Source organism: Lissotriton vulgaris, chromosome 2_2 (genome assembly GCF_964263255.1).
Source record: "Lissotriton vulgaris chromosome 2_2, aLisVul1.2, whole genome shotgun sequence".
Taxonomy (NCBI): Eukaryota; Metazoa; Chordata; class Amphibia; order Caudata; family Salamandridae; genus Lissotriton; species Lissotriton vulgaris.
This window is the reverse complement of record NC_141688.1, coordinates 28,091,323-28,112,387: the sequence shown is the minus strand read 5'-3', so window position 1 is coordinate 28,112,387 and position 21,065 is coordinate 28,091,323. Positions and strand designations below refer to the sequence as shown.

Below are 21,065 nucleotides of genomic sequence, written 5' to 3'. Positions count from 1 at the left end.
TGCTGGACCGACCATGCGCTTATTAAATTTCACATAGCCGGCAGCAGGTCTTGCAGACCGTCACTCCGCCCCGGCCCCGACTCTTCGTACAGAGACTGGAAGGCTCTGGATAAACTAAGACTGACCGGCCCAGTATTTGAGGTGGAAGACAGTTTTTCCATCACTCAATCGGTAGAGGATAACTATCTGTCCCTTTGCACAAGGATTTCCAACATCTCGGAACGCCTCGTCCCTCAGAAAAAGGGCAAATCAAAGAGACGAGTACCTGCCCCATGGTTCGACGACTCATTGAGAGCACTCAAACTAGCCTGCAGACAAGCCGAGAGAAGATGGAGGCAGGGCTATTCTGACACCCTTTGGAAAGAAAACCTCCGGGCGTACAAAACTGCCATCGCCCAACATAAGGCCAAATATTACTGTTCCATCATTACCAATGCCACTAACAGTTCAAAAAGTATTTTTCAGATACTTAAAAACTTAACCAATCCAGATTGTGTCATCTCCACACAGCCCCCCACCCAAGCCCTCTGTGATAATCTCGCAGCATTTTTCATCAACAAAATAAACACCATCATTCAAAACCTGAAAACACCTCCCTCTCTGGGAGCCCCCAACATGCAGGGACCCAGCACCAGCTCTCAAAACCTGACGTCTCTAGGCTCTGGCCTTACGGCCAGATTACGGGAATTTCCTCCTATCCCGGCCTCCGAGTTTGATAGACTGGCGCATGGAATTACCTCGGGTTCCCCTCTCGACCCCCTGCCTCCAAAAATTTGGAAAAATTTTGGAACTGAACTTTTTGGCACCATGCGCCAAATATGCAACCAGTCCTTGCACAGTGGTTATGTCCCAACCCCGTGGAAACAGGCGCTTGTCACTCCACTCCTAAAAAAAACCCTCCCTGAGCCCAGATTGTCTATCTAACTTCCGACCCATCTCTTTATTGCCATTTCCAGCGAAAGTCGCTGAACAATGGGTCAGTTCCTGCCTTTCCTGCCACCTAGAACAGAACAACCTTCTAGACGATCATCAGTTCGGATTTCGACCTGCCCACGGCACCGAAACAGCGGTCTTGACAGCCATGGAGGACCTTCGCATGCGTGCAGACAGGGGCCAGCCAGTGGCTTTGATACTGCTGGACCTGTCTGCCGCATTCGATACGGTCAACCACAGTACACTGCTGCAGAGACTCGGTGAAGTGGGTGTGGATGGCACAGCGCTGCTCTGGTTTCACTCCTATCTGCGGGACAGAAGACAGGCTGTCTCCCTCCCCCCATTCCAATCCACCTTTGCACCGGTGCCCCAGGGAGTTCCCCAGGGCTCCTCCATCAGCCCCATTCTTTTTAACGTGTACCTTATCCCGCTAATCAAGTTAATTAAGTCCTTTGGGATAAAAACAATAAACTACGCTGATGACACGCAGCTCACTCTCTTGGGAAGGAGAAGATTCCATTCCTTTATCCACCTTCCACAACTGTTTAAGAGAGACGGCTGGGTGGCTCCACAGAAACTCCCTCCAATTTAATTCCTCTAAAACAGAGGTTCTGTTTTGTGCTGGCACCAACACACCCCGCCAGTTTCCGAGTGAATTCTGGCCTCCAGAGACCAGAGACAAACCTTTGCCAGTGTCCTCGGTCCGCAACCTGGGAGCCATGCTCGATAACAAGCTGAGTATGGAAACCCAGGTAGCAAAAACAGTGGGGATCTGTACAGCCCTGCTACGCTCCCTGCGGAAAATCATGCCACTTCTCCCTGCACAAGCCCGGGCGTCGATAGTCATGTGTACGATACTCAGTCGCCTCGACTATTGTAACGCCCTGCTCCTTGAGTCTCCAGTCACGCTGATGGACCGACTACAAAGAATTCAATCTGCCGCCGCCAAGCTGGCTCTTGGCTGGACGAGAAGGTCTTCGGCTACAGCAGCTCTGGCCGAGCTACATTGGCTACCCTTAAAACAGCGTGTGGCATTCAAGTCCCTCTGCATTGTCTTTAAGGCTCTGCATGGACTCGGGCCCAGACCTCTGCAAGCCTTGTTTCTGTGGTACACTCCCACCAGAGATTTACGCTCATCCTCGGCCTGTCTGGTAAACGTGCCCAGATTCAATAAAGCCAGAACCAGGGGCAGATTCTTCAGGGTCGCAGCGGCCAAGTTATGGAACAGCCTGCCCATTGACATACGCCAGATCTCACAACTTCTTCCATTTAGGAAACGCATCAAGACCTGGCTTTTCCCCTAAAATCTGCCCGTCCGCTAGTTACTCCGACTATCCGTCAGCAGAGTATTCTCCAGCGCCAGGAAGCCTGCAAGGTATCAGCCGCGCTTTATAAATACTCAAAATAAATAAATAATATGTATGACGTAAAAGATGTAAAAGGAATGTAATGAACTTAAAAAAAGTATAAAACAAATTTTGATATAAATAAAAAAAACTAATAAATCAGTATAGATACAACTAAAAGTGTTATTGCCATGTTTTTTGAAACGTATGTAAACTAAGTGATAAGATGTAAAGTATTTAGGCCATGAGGGAATTTTCTTCTGTTGCACTCGTCTGGGGTCTCCTGGTCCTCGTCTTCTCCGTTGTAGTCTCGGCTCTCCCAACAACTCTCGGGATCCTCGGCGTCTTCTTCTGGCTCTGCAATGCTTCTCTCGCTTCCTCACGTCCTCCGGTCAGCTGCCAGAGGCGATATGTCTCTGCCTTCCTTTTTCAGCCACTCCGGGGAATCCTTAGTCTCTCCCGATTGGATGCCCTGACTGCCTTCTCTATCCGGCCGGTGTTGGACTTCTTACGGGTTGGATTCACAGATCTGTAGTTTAGAGGAAAGACCCTGGGTTAAGGAAGAAGTCTGATTACGTACAAAGTCCTCATCCACTGGCGAGTGGTAAGGTATCCAGGGGGCAGGTAATGTGGGCATTTCAATATTGGGGAGTACATGTGCGGGGGTTTCCTCACAGTACCCTAGCTCGACGTCCCACACTGCAATCTCCCATCGCTGTGAGCACTGACTTGACACCCTCCCGGCGCCACTGCAAGGAGCCTCTGTAGGCCATAGTCGATGTTGATTCGGCGCCGTTCCGATGTCGCTCGCCGGAGCCTCCCTCGGACATAGTCGACGCCGGTGCGGCACCGTCTCCATGTCGTTTGAGGCCAGAGACGTCCTTCCCAATCCCTTTACATTTGGAGGATGAGGCTACGGGAGATTCACACTCTTCAGTGTTACTACAACATTCTACTGAGCCTGGTGAAGTTCAGCACTTGCAAACCTTGGACTTCCTCTGGCAGAGGGTGCTTTGCATCTTGGAGGGCACGTTAGCCTGCAACTGTCCCCTACCTACGACCTGTAATTGCCACCTAGAATGGCAACAGAGGCACTCCAGTGTTTGCAAGAGTCTTTCGCAAAGCTGGCGATATTTTTTAATCCCTGCCATTAGATACTGTGTTGCACCTGCTCCACCAGGACAACACTAATGTTGAACCCTTGCTGCCTTTTGGTGAGTCATTATACAACATTCTTTTGGGCACTTGGGCGAGGCCCTCTTCTGTGGAGCGTGCCCTCACACACAGCCATCGCTGTAGTCTACTATAACATTCATAATTATTACTGTTTGTCTCATAGAACAGTATGGTTCTTCACTAATACAAGAATTTTTCTATGGGGCGAAAACTCTACTCTCTCCCATCACTCGATTTCAGTATTAAGTATTTTCTCAGACATACCTTTCTGATGTTGAACATCATATGTTATCTATTTTCATTATTGTTTCAATGATTTTAGTTATGTTTTAGCTCACTGTTCACAAATTCAGTTTTAGTGGTGGCTCCTCATTCTGGCACAGAAATGTTTCACAGTAGAAAACTCCACTGACGTCGCATCCAGAGTCGACGTCAGGGTGGAGCCATGTAACGCTTGCATTGTTTAGTGAATAAAACAAATATTGTGATTACTAAAACTACAGGCAGCTTAAATTTCACAAACTTCAAATGCAAAGTTATAAGGTTAACCCCTTAATCCAACAATGCGGTGGGAAGACAGGGCATCATCACCATCTCTCAGAAACTATGAGTTAAGCTCAGCCTTACAAAAACTTCTTAAAGGCAGTCTTCCTGTATCTGGGACTATAAGCTACTTCCTTAGAAGTAAGAAAAAACAACAATTAAAAGAGGAATCTGTATGTTGGTAAATAGATGCCAATCTAGGTTTTTCAATCCAAACTCTCATGTAATGCACATCTTAAACTGGTGGGCATCGCAAAAACTACATTTTATTTACTAATTTTATTTGCTAACTTTTTTTTAATTAAAATGCATTTTAGATAGTGTGTTTAGCATTCTTCCTAGACGTCTGAGTGCGCAAGTTTTCTGAACCTTCAACATCTTTGGATCAAAGGTCTTTTCCCATATTTAGATATAGCTTTATAAAATGCTAATTAAGTATCTGACTTAATCCATAAACAGAGCTGTAGTTCTTTATAAAGCATCAGTCATTTCTCAAATCCATTTTATCTGGTCGAACATTAATTTTCACAATAGTGAAATCTTGATCTCTGGACATGTATACATTAGTCGAGCTCTGTCCATGAGCTGGGCATCTGAACAACCAATGAAAATGTTTCCATTCAGTCAATTACCTTTTTGACACCTTATCATAAATATCAGAAGCAAAGTAAACGTCATTTAATAAAAAAACTCACAAAACAACCCTTAAACTTACAAATTCCTTCATGTTGTACATTTCACATTTCCTTTTGCTTGTTCTGTAGAGCAAACACAGCTGTGGTATAACCTTCTGATAGGTACTCTTTCTGAAGCCATTTCAACACAGCATCCAAAAAGCAGCAGCAGACTGTCTAAAATGCAACAGGAAGACTAGTCCTCAACCTCCCTCGCCGAGCCGGCATCACTCCACCTTAGGGCACACCACTGGCTGCCAATACACAAGTGGTTACACTCCAAACTCCTCACCCACACCCATATAGCTCTCCACGACACTGACCCTGCCTACCTAAACAGCTGCATACACTTCCACCAACATTCCAGAAAACCTCAGCACTGCCTGTCTCTCACTAGCATACAACCCAAACTTACACAAAAGAAGAGTAGGGACTCATGCTACCTTGTACCTGGCCCCTAAAACCGGTAACAACCTCCCATAACACATCAGAGCCTCCTCCCATTTTCTTGACTTTTGCAAGAAGCTGAAGACATTACTTTTTGATTAAACACCAAAGGCTTGCCTCACTCATCTGCTGCAGAGCACCTGTAAACCCTCACAGGTAATTAGCTCACAATGAAAATACTAATAGCATCTTTTCAATCCAGCCTTCCAGTTGACAAGCTTTTCATTTCACCTGCAAGATAGCAAATATGTATCCACACAATGAAAATAATCCTTTCTGGCATAACTCTGTATCATTCTTATGGTTCCACCTTCGGATTCCCTAGGCTGTATGCTTTCCATAAATTCTGCTTTCTTTTACTTGGTTCTGCATGAATGATTTCTATCCAGTTACAGCCCATGAGAGCTTAGCTGGTCAGTTATCCGGACGCAGTTAAAAAAACGCATGGAGGGATTAGCCCTTGTACTAAACTATACCTCTTTACTGCAGAGTTTAAATTGCAGCTATAGGTTTTGCCAAGATCCCAATGCTAAGTCATAAGCAGTTAAAAGTCACTGGGAAAGTAGCTTGAATCTTGATACTTAATGTTCGGTTGAGCTTTTGAAAAGCCCTAAGCGCAGATTCTCTGAGATAAGGGTAATGCTTCATACATTCGTCTTGACCTTCCCTGGGCCTGATTTTCATACAGGACAGCCAGCTTGGTGATGTGTAAGCTAGCAGGAGAGCCCTAATTGCTGTGGAAGGGTTACCCTTTAGATGTACTTACGATTGGTAGTAAACCCTTCTCTCTGTCAAGGATCTCTACAAGTCTATATTCTTAGGCTGATTGGCCTGGCTCTGCCATCGCCTACAGTTGAAGGTGATAAAGAAACTCCTTTTGCATTTTGAGATCCATGGTGGTGAGAAATCCCACGAATTTTTCTTCATGGTGCTTGAGCCCCTTGACTCAAAAACGAGTTATTGAAATCTCCCCCCTAAACCCACTCCACCATCCAGCAGTAGTGAACCTGCTACAATAAATGCAGTCCTCCATTTAAAAAAATCATAAGTATATCCCAACTGTCAATTATAGGATCTTATATTGTAATGATTAGAAAGCTCTTTGCCTGTGTGTAGCATTCCAGATTTGCAGACTAGCAGTAATGATTGTACTTTCTATGATACTTTTAATGGTTAAAAAGGAGTTACACAAAATTAACAATGGCTTATTTGTATGGGGGCTGTGTTTTATATTCATTAAAAAATTATATTTCTTCCTTTGTTTGGGCTTTATGCATCTAGCCTACTGGGAGCAATCTATTCCTATATTTATTAATTCAAAGAAAGAAGATATCCATGATGGAGTGCTAGGATTGCAAGTTTCTTACATTTTTCCCATTGATTCTACATTTGAAGCCCTTGAGTACTGTATTTGTCTTTCTTTCTAAAGTTGACACTATCTTACTTTCCTGCAACTCTCCTTGTCTCTCTTTCAGCTTCCCTTGCGATTTAAAGATAGCCTGGTGCTAAGACAGCTACGGTACACTGGCATGTTGGAAACTGTGCGAATACGTCAATCGGGATATAGCTGCAAGTATTCATTCCAGGTCAGAAATTCTTCCATAATAAACTGTTTCAGGTCAAGTAACCTTTCAAATTGTTTTCCTTCCATTTTAGCTCACTGTGTCACTTTGTGTTCGTGTTACTTCAGTTATCCCTCATTGTATTTTTCTTTGCCTTGTTCCCTAATTCCGGTAACTTTCTGTGTATTTCCCCACCCCCTGCAGTAGTCATTCCAGGTCAGGTTCTACTCTGTGTATTATACATTATTCAGTATCATTCCATGTGGTGTTCTCTACAGTTCTGTTACCTGTTGCTATACTAGTATTCCTAGCTTCATCACCCCACATGTATCACTCATTATGTTTAGAACTAAATCCCCTACTTCCTTGTACAGGTATTCTTCCCTCCCCGCGAGTATTTTTGTTTCAGGTGACCAGAATTGGTAATTATACATGTTCATATTTATTTATTTTTTGTTTGTTTTTTTAAAGAGTTTTATATAGCGCAAACTAGACCCGAGGCAGACCAGAGCGCTTTACATGAGCACCAGTTTCGTTGCAGATGAACACATTCATTTTTGTTAGGCACGTGGAGATTAAGTGATTTGCCCAGAATCACAGGATGTTGAGCGTCGTTGCCGAGACTCGAACCTGGTTTCCCAGGTCTGAGGTCTCCATATGGTTTTTAAATACTCCTGATCATCCAGGTAAACAATAAATACAAACTTGAGAAGACCATCCATCAAGATGTTTGGATTGCTTAAGCCTCAGTCAATGTGTGAATGGACCCCAAGCTCTGTTGTCAAATTCTTCCTTTCTACAACATTGCGCAATTCCCCCATGTAATTGGATGCATTGACTGTACCCACATCACATCTGCCCACCGGCTGAGACAGAATACATGTACCGGAACCGCAAGTCCTACCACTCACTCAACATCCAGATGGTCTGCAATGCAAAGACAATCATCACCGACATTGTGACCCAATACCCGGGGCGCACGCAGGATTCTTTCATCTTCCGGCACAGCGGCATGCACACCCGCTTGTCCAGGGGTGACTTTGGTGAAGGACAGCTCCTAGGTAAGTACACATGCCCACATACAGTACGTCAAGCCCATGTAGCTGCGCATGACAGGCACTGACCCTCTGCTCCTTACCTTCAGGTGAAAGCGCCTATGGCTTCCGTGAGTATCTCCTCACCCCATACCTCAACCCTGCCTCACCACAGGAACGTCGTTAGAATGCTGCACACATTCGCACCAGGAATGTCATTGAATGGATATTTGGGATGTTGAAGAGCAGATTCTGCATCCTACATAAGACTGGTGGGGCCCTCAATACCAGCCTGAGGTCTGCTGCCGCATCGTGGCCGGGTGTGCCATACTACACAATATTGCTATCTAGCGGAGGATACCTGTGGATATCTCTGGCAGTGAGTCAGAGGGGGACAACCGCCCACCTGCAGAAGGACACAGGCGCCGCAACCACATCACACAGAATTATTTTTAGTGCTCCCATACCCCTCACACAACACTGCACTCATGCATGCCAAATGAAATAATGACATGAGTAGGATTTACGTTTGAAATAAATTCTAATTATCATGTAAACAGGATCTTTCTTTTACTTTTTGTGTTCACAAAACATGAAAACTGCATTACTTCATACAGCCCCATGATTGGTAAGCAGGCCTGCTTGTTACCTCAGCATGGCACTGCTGCTAATAGTCAGTCAATCTCTAGCGCCTCCGGCCAGACGCGCCCTGTCGCCTCTCCACATCCACCTCACCAGTCTCGGCCCATGATGCTGCAGTGGGCCTGGTACTGCGGCGTCGTTCTTGTGCCACCTGCAGGGACAGGTTGCTGAGACTGGATGTGCCCTCAGTGGCATCATCACCCCCTTGCATGGGCATAGCCACGCACCTGCTGGTGTTGGACAGCGGTTGTGACCTGTTCCAATGCCCTTGCAACATCCTGGCAGCATTGCACCATCTGGCATGCCAGGGACCGGCGTGATAGTTGGGAGGTAGCATTCCCGATCAGGTGGTTTGACCTGGTGTATGCCGAGAGCCGGGTCAGCAGCTGGCGGTGGCGGCGGCGGCTGATGTCCTGCTGTGACACCATGATTTTGCTGTTCTCCCTCACTTCAGCCGTTAACACCTGCACGCTTTCGGTGAGCTGGCTCACGTTGCGTGCTGTCTTATAAAGCTGCAGCTGCATGGCTGCCATGTGCTGTGCCTGCTTTTGGTGGACAGCTAGCATCCGGCGTTCGATGGCAAGCCCTGGATCATGTAGGCCCCAGTCAGCCCGTGTTGCCACGTTGCCCTGCTGCCTCATCCGGCCACTTGACTGCGACCGCACAGTGGCTCTGCGCCGTGTCTGCCTCCTGGGTGGTGGTGTGGCCTGTTCCACTGCCATGTGTGACGCATGGGGTGGTTGCTCTCCTCCTGTGGCTGCAGGGGTGGCCCTGTTCGCATGGAGAGGTGGTACTGGTGCAGGTGTGTGTGAAGGACCCGGTCGTGGGGCAGGATGGCTCTCTCCCTCGGTGTCCTCTACGTTCTCAATTTGGAGTGCCTCTCTGTCCGTGCTCTGTGGTTCTGCAGAACCTGTGATGCAAATGGGTGCATGATTAATTAAATGAATCTTTCACATGGGATGTTGCTACATGCATGCAGGCTTGCATTCCCTGACTAGCTTTAGGGACATGTTTCACTTGACAGGTCTGGCTGTGTGTGGCTGTCAGGGAACTAATATCGCACTACAGGTCCCACAATGCAATATGGCGTTTCTGATGTGCATGGCCTGAATTACTGGGGTTATCAAATGGCTAGCTCTGGGGGCATGAGCATTGTTAGGGGACGGGGTCGCAGTTGCATGGCTCTTACCTTGGGATTGTTGGCTGGGTCGGGAGGTGTCCAGCTGGGTGACCCCCACGCAGGCTGCAGGGTTTATGGTGTCCTACACCAGGTCTTCAAGTGGGGTGTTGGGGGCAACAGTGGGGTCTCCTCCTCCGGTGGCATGTTGCTCCTCCAGCCTCTCTGCAATGCGCTCTTTGGCACGACCTCTGAGGTCGTACCACCTCTTCTTTAGCTCATCAATGGAGCGCTGGGTCACTCCTACAGAGTTCACCTTGGACCTGATGCGCTGCCAAATGCGCCTCTTGTCTGCCTCAGGCACCTTCCGGGATTGCTTCCTAAAAAGCCTATCATAGTCCCTGCTTACATCCTCGATGAGGAACTCCAGCTCCTGTTCAGAAAATTAATTTTTCTTTTTCTGCCAGGTGCACTGCTTCCTGCAGCTTCCTGGGTCATTCTGGTTTTGAATGCGTGTCCTGCTGTGGGGCTGCAGGGTGTGTCTGATGGAGCTCTGTGCTTCTTCCACTCTCAAGCTCTGTGTTCAGAATGAGTGAGGGCACTGCCTACTTCCTAGTTGTGATGTCATCATTGTGCTCGAAATGCGACTTCCCGTTTTTGCAATCTCGCAGTTTGCGAGATCGCAATTTACGATTTCGTTTTTTGCGAAATCGCAATTTCTACATGGGACACAGACGATTCTGTGTTTTTTTATTTGTGATTTAGCGATTGCGGCCGAATGCGAATCGCATTTTTGTTCGCTTTTATTGATGCATCCCATTCTGCGAATTCTAATTTGCAATTCGGTATTTTTCGCAAATTAGAGTTCGCAGAATCAGGGCTTGGTGCATCTGGGGGATTGTCGACAATAGGGGCAAGATGTATGATCCTTGATGTTTGCAATTTGCAAATTTTATTAAATTGCGAGTCACAATTATACTGACACTGTTAGCGATTCCTAATGGGGTCGCAAATTGAGTGCCTCATGCATATTAATGAGGTTCTCGCAATTTGCAACACCATTAGGAATGGCTGGCCCTCCCAGGTATGGTGGCCTGCCGGGCTCAGCAGACGTCCATGTCTGGGACAGATTTTAAATAAAGCAGTTTTTTTTTAAATGCAGCCCGTTTTCCTTAAAGGAAAAAGGGATGCATTTAAAAAAAGAAAAATTAAACATTTTGGTTAAACTTTTTAAGGGCAGTTAATGGTCCCTGGCACCACTGAGCAAGACAAGAACAGTTGACTACAGTCCCGTAATCGACTTAGTATAGTGTGAGGTCTCTTATCGCTCTGTTTGTGCCCTCCTTTTCTTTTGCTCATTACACACATGCAAACATCTGATGGAATACTGTATAGTAATGCTGTTGACAGTCAACTTTCGTTTCAGACTGTGGACATCATCCAAGGATTGAACACTTATGTTTAGCTATTCGTTCACCCATCACCATGTTAGTTCTAAATGACCAATTCCAAATCAGTTCATGCACTGTGATTATGCAAGAATAAATAATACCTGTGACAAATTCAGATGCCTGATACCCTCCCTCTCCCCTAACCATCCAAGGGGCTGTATACGGTTAGCCAGATTTTTAAAAACTTCAGTTAATAAAAATAATCTTTCTTTTGAATGATCTTGTACACAAGGTACAGTGATCTTTGGGCGTTTCTTTCTTCACCATTCCAACATTGTCCATCTTCAGCTGCCTTACTATTTACTTGACAGACTTTAGTAACTGCAAAAGTCAGCACCTGATCTACTTCTGTAGCTGGGATAGAGGACTCACATCTCTTCAGCCTATCACTTGTATCTCTGCCTACAGAGAGTTACTTTCCAAGTTCCTTGTTGAACAAATCATGCTTTTTATACTTCCTGTCCTCCATTGCCAGAAATGGTATCAGTATATCCCTAGGTGGACGCTTCTGGATATAATCTAATCTCTTCCCATGCTCTCAAAAGTTCTATAAGTGGAGAGAGGAAAATCTTTTTCATTTCAGACTGTAGGCTCGGGAAGCAAACTCCTACGCTGTTCTTTGTTGCTTTAAAGGGCCATCTAGACTTCGAGAGAAAATATATCACATTCTCTGTCTTCCGTCATGTTGTGTGCTGGTCTATCAGGTGTTGACAATGCTTGGAGACCTTTTTTATTCTTTAATGCTTAGCAACACGATTAATATCATAACAACAATTCAAATCATATCAAACAGCCACCTTGCCGTTGATGGCATTAATGTGAACATCTTCTGTGTGGGTTGGAAACATTGTGCTGTTTGCCCTGTCCATTTTTTCGTACTAGCTCTGCATTTTTCATCAGTAACTCAATAGTCCATAAATGTCTACTCTAGTCGCACCATCTCTTTCCTCTACCAGTCATCTTCAGTGCTGTCCTTTAATGGAAAGAGCCCCTCTGTTTAGATTGAGGGTTGCAGCTGCTCCCTCAAGCTTGCATATGTGGGAATGGAGTTGGTGGCATTTCAACGTCACAAACCCCTAGCACCTAAGCAAATTGTGGTGCCTAAATCTCCTCAGGAGAAATTCAACATATACAGCATAACTGTATGATGACCCATTTCCTAGCCAGACCATTCTGAAGGGGAGGGAGTGAGGCCTAGATTTTAAAGAAGTTTTCAGTTATTATGATGTGAGCAGCAATTATAAGTTATAAAGACAATGAGCGTTGTTAAAGATAATGATTGAACAGACTTTCTACCAAGCAAATACTACAATCGCTGTACTCTGTTATTTTTTTGTGTTTTTTTTAAAACATTTTTTAATACAATAATATAATAATGTACAAGTGCAGGAGCGACAGTAACTGCTGCCTGGGACTGCGTATTAGTAATAGTAAGTCTGCACAGAGCTCGTCCTTAATGACTCTTTTTTTTTCCATTCCTCAAGACATCGGTCACCTTTTACCCTGGCACAATAGGCATTGCTGATCTTATTATTTGTTGGCAACTAAGCATTGCTGTTTTACTACTTTGTTATTTGTGTGGTGAAGAACAGCTGTTGTCCAAGCATGGATCCTCAGATGGATGTGGTATACGAACCTTCGACACTTTTTGGCTTTTTTTTCCTTCTACTCAGAATGGACCTATTGCCCCAACCACTGGGACAGGCCCCGCACCCCAGTCTTCACAGTCTACTCCTTCATTCATCAAAACTGTGTGGTAAAATCGGAGTGCCTTTCAACTTCCACCAGAAATGGTGGACCTTGTCTTCTTGGCAAGTCACTCTTTCTCGAAGTCCATTTTCTCAGGGGGATCAAGTTTTTTCATGTTGTACCCAAGAAGAGGATTGATCCTTAAAAAGGGCTGCCTTCTCTGGTGCTGCTTTCGATTGAGAAGGAGCCCTCACTCGACCCCATGGGAATGAGTAGAGCTGTTGAACACTTGCCATAAACCGTAGACAAAAATTATTTTTTGAGACATCTGTAATGTGGCGCCTGTAATAGAAACCCCCAATGGATTGAGTCAAAGGCTTTTTCAAAGTCCAACTGGACCAATTCCAAGGATCCTTCCAGTACCCTGCTTATGTTCATGTCCAAATGTAATCATCTGATAAAGTGCCATGAACAGGCATGAAACAATGTTGGTCCTTGTGTACCAGTGAGCGGATTACTTATATTATCATGTTGCACCCATTGCATCAGAAAATAAGAAGGCACATAGTCGCCTCAGTTGTCAAAGTTATTCACACTTTGCCATCTGATCCAGCTCCTAGTGGGCCATCTGTTTGGTGTGGACACTAACTATGCGGGCTTGCATCAATGGGCAGTTTAAAGGGAGAAAAATCTTGAAGTACTTCATGAGTAAGTTTTGTAATGTACCTTTCATTTGGCACCAGATAGCTTAGAGATTGGCTACTTACAGTTACCAAAAGGGCAGAATTTGTCAAACTCAAATCCCTCTTCATGGTGGGCTAACAAGAAGTACCTAACAGAGGGGACATCATATATAGCCTTCCGAAGGAAAGTATGGAAATTCCTATCGACAAGAGATCTCTGCATTATGCCAAAAGGTGAAATGCTACATCTCAGTTAAATGCTGATGCCTCCATTTCTTCACCAGTCAAAGCTAACGAAGATGGAGGTCAATTTGTGGGCAAAATGTGCAGCCTGTGAGGCTCCTTCGAGGAACTACAACTTGATCTGATCCCAACGAACACCTCAGAAGAGCCTCTTAAATTAGCAATTTAACAAGGCTGTTATGGTCTCTGGAAGGCCTCAATGAGTGGCCACAAATGATATGTCTTGTGTTGATTTTCTTATATGTACTGAAGCAAGCAGCATTGAGAAAACTAGGATGTTGTGGGCATGTGGGGCACGTAATGTAGCCAGCCTTACTCAGACACTCAGTTTTCCAGATGGTGCAATTTTGTAGTTGTTTTTTTTTATTTGTATCTTCCAGGAAACCGGGGATACTGACTCGGTTCATTATTTTATTTAATAAACATTTTCATTTGATTTTTCAACAATAAAAAGGCCTTCTTGCCAAACATATCCCACAATCCCTCCAATCTCATCTGTAACACTTTTAAGACAGATGTTAAACTAACTATTTAGAATCACTGGAACTCTTGCAGAACTTTCTGTGTGTAAGGTATCATTGTGTCCACAGAGTCCAATTTGTTTGCCATTACCGATATGTGTAATGTTCCAAAATTAATTTCTGAGATGCAAGAAGTCCCTTTCATTAAATGCAATGTAAGTAAAAAGAGGGCCTACATGTCCAGTGTTTGTGAGTAAGCCTCCCATACTTTTCAGATCTTGTCATGTTTCTGTAGGCAGCCTCTTACACTTCTTGTTCCGTAATGGAATAATGATCCATACCATTTCTCCATTTGTGGAAGGGCAGGGCTATCGCTTAATTTCACCTCTGTGCAATATCTGGTTTGGCAAATACAAAGCCCATTCCAAGTAGTGGGCGGGGAACAGAGGCACATTTAGTATGTATGTTCAAATCAATGGAAGGCCTTCCTGATGTGACCTCATATTTTTTCTCTTTTGTTAAATTCCTTAAGTGTGCTGAAGCAGGCAACAAAGAGAAAACCATGGTGTGCTGGCCATATGGGGTATGCTGACGAGCCTCAGATAACAGAGGGCAGTAATTGAACCTTTGCCTTGAGGTTAAGAAGTTCTTTCTCAGAAGAAGTACCCTTTTCTTCTGTTGAAAAACTACCAGAACAGTCCAGGACACAATTACTTTTCCAGTTCCAATAGGAGAAACGAAAGCCCAGGCAGCACCAGATTTATCAATCTAAAAGTTCCCTAGTGTGATTCAACCAGCTAGGGACCAAGACTGAAAATTAGCCTTGATCAACATGTGGTAACTAGAAGGATTATGGCACACAATAGCAACAAAGAAGGTGACTGGGTTGTTCACATTCTGCACGGAATACCTCTATGCTGTCCTTAATGGACGCCCAAGAGCAGTTTTTACATTTTCTAACATCTCTCTCTCTCTGCATGGATTCATCACTAGTATTTCAGATGTGCCAAAAGGTAAAATTTTCTATTCATCTATACTACCCTCTCAGGTAGCTGTACCTTGAATAGGGTATGCTCTGCCTTAGTGTGAATCTATTGGCACATAACTAAAAATATTAAGCTTCAATGTAGCCTGCCTTGCTCAGAAACTGAGCCTCTCTGATTGGTGCACTTTTGTAGTAGCTTTCCCTATCTGAATCTTCGATTTTCTTTTGTTTTGTAGAAAACATTGTATTGAATTGAAGGGTAAACATATTCCACAATCCCTTCTGTATCACGTGTAAGACGTGACCTCTTGTGCATCCCTGTAATCCTGGTAACACTTCGTGAAAGGTATCTGTGTCCACAGGATCTATTGTTTTCACCATTTACGATATGTGTGATGTTCCGAAATAGATATCTTGGATGCGAGTAGGCCCTTTTATTCAGTGCAGTATAAGTAAGACAGTATTAGTGAGTAATCATCCCGTGCTTTCCAGATCTGTCCATGGCGTGTCAGGGTAGTTTGTGAAATCTGAGCCTTTTGCATTAAACACAATTTTGGTTGCCATCAGTAAACAAAAGGAGGAACAAGGCCCCATTTAATGGGGCAGCTATATGTCCTTTTTATTCAATGCTATTTAAAAGGGACATCAATAATGCCATCTTGGCTTCGGGGAACAGTACCAGTGTTGAAAAAGGGCAATAGATGTGATCCTGGCAATTACCACCTAATCAGCCTTCTCAATAATTTACAAAACATCATCTGTTCGGTAATATTGCTCAGGCTCAAGGGATGGCCAACTCCAACTTAATCCTGTCTATAAATCAGGCTTATTTCAGGAAAAAGATAGGAACCATCGACCAGGTCTTCAGGTTGTATCTATATATGGAAACTTTTGTCAAACCTAAGAGAGCTCCTTTCTATTTTGTGTCCTTGTACCTTTGATGTGCTTTTGCTTTTGGAGGAGCACCTAATATGGAGCTCTCTACGGGAGATGGACATTCCCCTGGACCTACTACACATCTTGATTCGTTTGCATGACAGGAATTTGGCCACTGTACATGTGGAACCGCAGAGATGAATATTTGTTCCGCCAGCTTGTACATAAACAAATAGTGGAGAATCGGGGAAAGTTCCTCCCGGGCTCTGCAGCTTCTGTACTAGTCCACCCTTCTTCAGGTAAGGCGAAGATGCTTTCAGTCTGGCGTCCCCAAAATAAAAGATATCCGAAAAGAGGTAGGGTTCAGTATGGTGGTCTCACTATGTAGTGAGGGAAGGGGTATGAGGGAGCACTCTGATGCACTCTGTGATGAAAGCAAACGGGAGACGTTGAGGAGTGAGAGTGATGGGAGGGGATACTTACACTATGTACACGAGGCCGGTAAGCGGTGATGTTATCAACCCTCTGGCTTCTCCCACCTCCCGACCCAGCCACTGAACTGCTCCCGTACCTGAGTCAGCCACGCTGCTTTTGGAGCGTGGCTCGGCGAAGCCTGTTCCTGGCTGCCTCCTGGCTTCTCAGTCCGCTCTCGTCTCTCCTCTCCTCCCGGGCTGGATGTTCTCTCCGGGTGTCTTGATTTTCCCTCACAGTCATCTCTCCTCGATTCTCCGGTCTCCTTCCGCTCTCCCTGATCTCTGGTGTCCGCACACCCCCAGGTTCGGCTTCCTTCGTCCCTTCTTGGGTCTCAGTCGACAACGTCATCTCTGGAAGTGGAACTTCCCGCTAGCATGTTCCAATTAAAGGGGTTAGTACCGGTTTCGGACAGGTTCGTTTCAGCCACTCATCCTGTCTAGGAAAAAGCATAGGCGACATGACTTCATGAGCTTCCGACCAGTCACCCATCAGTACCGTTGCGTCCCCGCTGGCCTCATGACACTAATTAATGCAGACAAAACAGAATTAATGATATTTAGACAACACAAATGTGCCGCAGACAATTAACCATTGAACAATTTTCTGGCTGGTACAGGTGGACGTCTTCCCCCTACGTAGAGAACCACAGCTTTGCATTTCATGGAAGACCTATGTCTCCAGAATAAGGAATGTTCTGACTCAAAAGGCGAGCACCATGGGCCGATTTGCTACAGAAAATGGAGGGCACCTCATGTCTTTTACCTTGCACTTATACAAAGCACAGTGCCTGAGTACGCCTCTCTTAATGGAGATGCTCAAATCCAGCAAACTTGTCTAATTGTGATAAAAAGCATGCTGAGACTTCCACATGACACTGCTGCTGTATTTAGATTACAGATCTTGTTTTTCGTGCAAAACTAAATCATCTTGTCTTGTACAAAAATCCGGGGCACACCAGAGTGCAACCACCTTAGGGATGCTCTTGGTAATTGTCTGGAGACACTGAAAACTCCCACACATATTGATATTATGGCTGTTGTGACTAGTTACCTTTTTACTGACTTGCTCACCAGCAGTGGTTTGTTGGCTAGCAATGACTGTTACTGTTTTATCGTTTTTAAGTTCTCTGTGCATTTTATTATTGTATCTGTATTGTTTTAAGTGTTTTATAGGATGTACCTGAAATAAGCAGAATATTGAGTAATTGATTACTTGAGATGTATATAAATATTCTCTAGGAGGCTCACACACCTACTACACAAGCTTGTTATGTAGCAAAATGGAAATGTTTTGTCCACCCATGCATACACAGATGAGTAGAACTCCTGAAAGTATCCGCTTAGAATATAATATGCTATTTGTCACACCTTTTAAGGCAGAGTTCGCAAACACATCCCTTAGGTGTATTTTGACAGCAGTGGCTGACTACAGGCAGAACAGGCAAAATACATTCTTATTCAAAGTGGTTAAAGCTTTCATGGAAAGACTTAAGCGAGTTGTTCCCCCCCCTCTCCCACCACCCAACAAGCTCTACTAGTGCCAGTGTGGGACCTCACAGTAGTTTTCATGGAACCCCTTGTTCGAGGCATATGAGCTGCAGATTGAACACTATGCATAGATCGCCATCTGCTGTTGGGGTCGGATGTTTGCATGTTGTTTTTGTCTTCAAAGTAGTCTTGTAATCACGAGCTTAGTAACTCCTCCTTCGGTCGACAGTGCGCATGGTCTTCGGCTCCATCGTTAGATTGTTTTTTTCTGCCAACGGGTTCGGATGTGACTTGCTGCGCTTCGGATCGGTATCGTTATTGAACCCCCTTCGACGCTTAATCACAGTTAACTGACGGTATTGTTTCCATTGCGTGCCTTCGACGCGCACCCTCGACCACTTTTGATTACACTTCGAGACCTGAGAACCTCGATGTGGGCCGTTGGGCTTAACCGCGCCAATAGAGACGGACGCCGATGGAACAGACTCCATTTAAAAAATGTCCACAGTGTGGTGCTGTTTGCACACTCGGACCTCCATCCCGTTTGCAATCTGTGTCTCTCTCCGGAACATGGAGAGGACGATTGTGAAGCTTGCCTATCATTTAAGTCGAAAATGACCCTCCGGGATCGTCGAGCTCAACGCTTCGACATGCAGCGAGGCACAGGTTCCATCCAGGTCCTGATAACCTTCAGGAGCCAGAGGAGATTCCAGACTCCGCTGTAGACGTCTCCGACACCAAAGATGACATCACCCTGGCTCACGCGAGTACTGAAACCCCAACCCCAACCAACCCCACGACAAAGGCTCCGGTAACACCTTCGGGCACAGGTTCACAGCATACTAAAACTTCGACCGCCTCACCCCCAAAGAACAAACAAAAACCATCCGGCTCGCGCGAACCATCCAGTACCGAAAAACACCCTTGGCACCGAAAGCTCAGTCGTCTGAGTTGCCACGCCCTCTTCTACCAGTAACAAACACAAAATGCCTGCACCCACCTTTTTTTAAAAAAAAAAAAACACTTGTTCAAACCAATAGGGCAAACACTAATTCTTTTACGTTTGGCCTGGTATTTTATTTATACCCATCTACTTCAGTATTTTTCAATTATTTTTTATGTGTGAATTATACAAAAAAGGAACAAATACATTCAATATATTTCACTTGGACCTGTACAAACTTATTTACAAGACAAATATATATACATTTCCAATATACAATTATCATACATTCTACACATAATACACAATACAAACAATGAATTAGAAAAATTATTATTCAATATACCTAATCTATATCCGTAAGAAAAGAAAAAGGGACAAAGTCAAAAAGGAAAGAGCAGGACTTTAGTTGAAAAACAACTTAACAACTGGCCACAGCCAGTTTAAACGCTTGATGTTGTAAATTTCTCCTTCAGATGTGCAGACGCGTTTCTAGCCCAAGGAAACCAGTTCCTGGACATTCATAAGGGCTTTGTCACTTGTCTGTATCAAAATGCAGAAAAACAATAAAGTTTTTATTATTTTGCTGCATTCCTCTTTTATGTTCAAGTTGCACCACCAATTATTTACACCAAAAGTACCTGTAAATCTCTGAACTCCTGGCCTCTTTCGATGTGGCTCAGGCAAGAATATTCTGTACACACTTGTGCTATTTGTTGGGATTAAGGACAATACCACCTACAAAGGGAATGGAGGCTACATTATAGCTCTATTTGCTAGATACAAAGCGAGACTTGTTGGGGGTAGGAAAAACGATTGTATCCTACCTCTCTTGAAAAGGATTACATCTCAGTTACCGGCTGGCTGTCCACTTATACTCCAGTTTGTAAAGCGGAATTTGACAAAAGAAGAGTGGCCTAGTTAAAGCCTTTTTATCACTTCAGGAAATACGCTAAAAAATATATCAACGATTATCTCCTGAGAGCACATACCTTAATCTCGAAAATGCGCAAATAATCTCATTCCTAATCGCTCATTCATATGCTCTCTCACGAAGCCTTCAAGCGCGGATTGTAATGCGCTTTCTGTGTCCTCCCGTGGCTTTTTAAAAAATGCTTGTGTCCTCTGTTAAGAATACTCGACACTTGTGAGTTCTTAACTTGTTTATTATAAGCCAAGACGCATGCTCCTCAAACATGGAGCGCAGCTGCAGTCCTCGGCGATCAGCTGGTAACCGTCACTTCTGACAGTTATCAGCTGGTGACCTCCTGCTGGTACGGTGTCCTCGTAGGGACACTGGCGCGCACACAGGGTAAGGTGTCCAATGAGGGACACACGTATAATGAAACACAACACATCCCCCTTCCTTGGGGAGAACTGGAACCAACAAGAACAAGAAGGGAGCGTAAGGCTCCGCTACCCACAAATATAGTCCTTAAGTCCAGCCGGCGGTCCCAACAGTCTACCAGCCCTGCTTCTGTCCCTAGGTTGCGCCAGGTCAAAGACCAGGATGGCAGGTAGTCTGCGCCTTGCGCCTGCTGGTAGTTCAATGTCAGATTCAGTGTCAGAAAAGTATTGTCTTGCCATACTACCCTTCGGTGTTCCGGATTGCTCTGCAGTAGTTTTAAACAGTGTGTTGCCCACTGTATCGTTTGCAGGATGTTTGCGAGTTGACACTGCTGAGGAACGCCAGGCTTTCCCATCACTCCGGCGTGCAGAATTGAGGTACCCTTCACAAAAGGTAAGAGGTTTGGTGTATCTCTCTTGACCCTTGCCGACGTGTCTGCTTCTTCTTGCCTTCGCCACATCTCCAGCCTTGATTTCCACCTCCCTGCACTCAGGTTCCTTGTCATCGTAACTCTTGCTCCTAGATTGTGCTTGAGCTAGTCTTTCTTTCACCACCTCAGTAGACCAGTGTACTCTGCGGGCAGCCTTAACCCAGCCCACATTGTCCTTTGTAAGTGGAGTCCGTCCGCGCATGAGTTTGAATGGGCTGTTGCCAGTAGACTCGCACGGTGTTATCCTGTAAGCCCACACTGTTCTCATTATTTCTCTCTTCCAGTCTAGTTGGTCTGAAGTGGCCATCTTAATATTTCCTTCAAGTACTCTGTTAAATTTCTCTACGGCTCCGTTGCCCGCAGGGTGGTATTTTGACGCTATGTGTTCGATGTGGTGCTTCTTCATGTATCCCTTGAATATGTCTGAGGTGAATTGTACCCGGTTACCACTTACTAACTTTTTTGGTAAACCCTCACGCGTAAAGGTGTCTTCCAAGAATCGGACCACGTGCAGGGAATCG

General features: G+C 44.9%; 1 protein-coding gene across 5 annotated transcripts in view; it reads left to right on the top strand.

Moving 5' to 3' along the window:
- MYO9A (myosin IXA) overlaps nucleotides 1-21,065 on the top strand; it is a 1,208,318-nt gene that overhangs the window by 781,047 nt on the left and 406,206 nt on the right. For all 5 annotated transcript variants that reach the window (XM_086959231.1, XM_086959230.1, XM_086959229.1 and 2 more), the window contains one exon: nucleotides 6,595-6,705. In XM_086959231.1, the coding sequence (XP_086815357.1) occupies nucleotides 6,595-6,705 (111 nt within the window). The remainder of the gene's footprint in view (nucleotides 1-6,594; nucleotides 6,706-21,065) is intronic.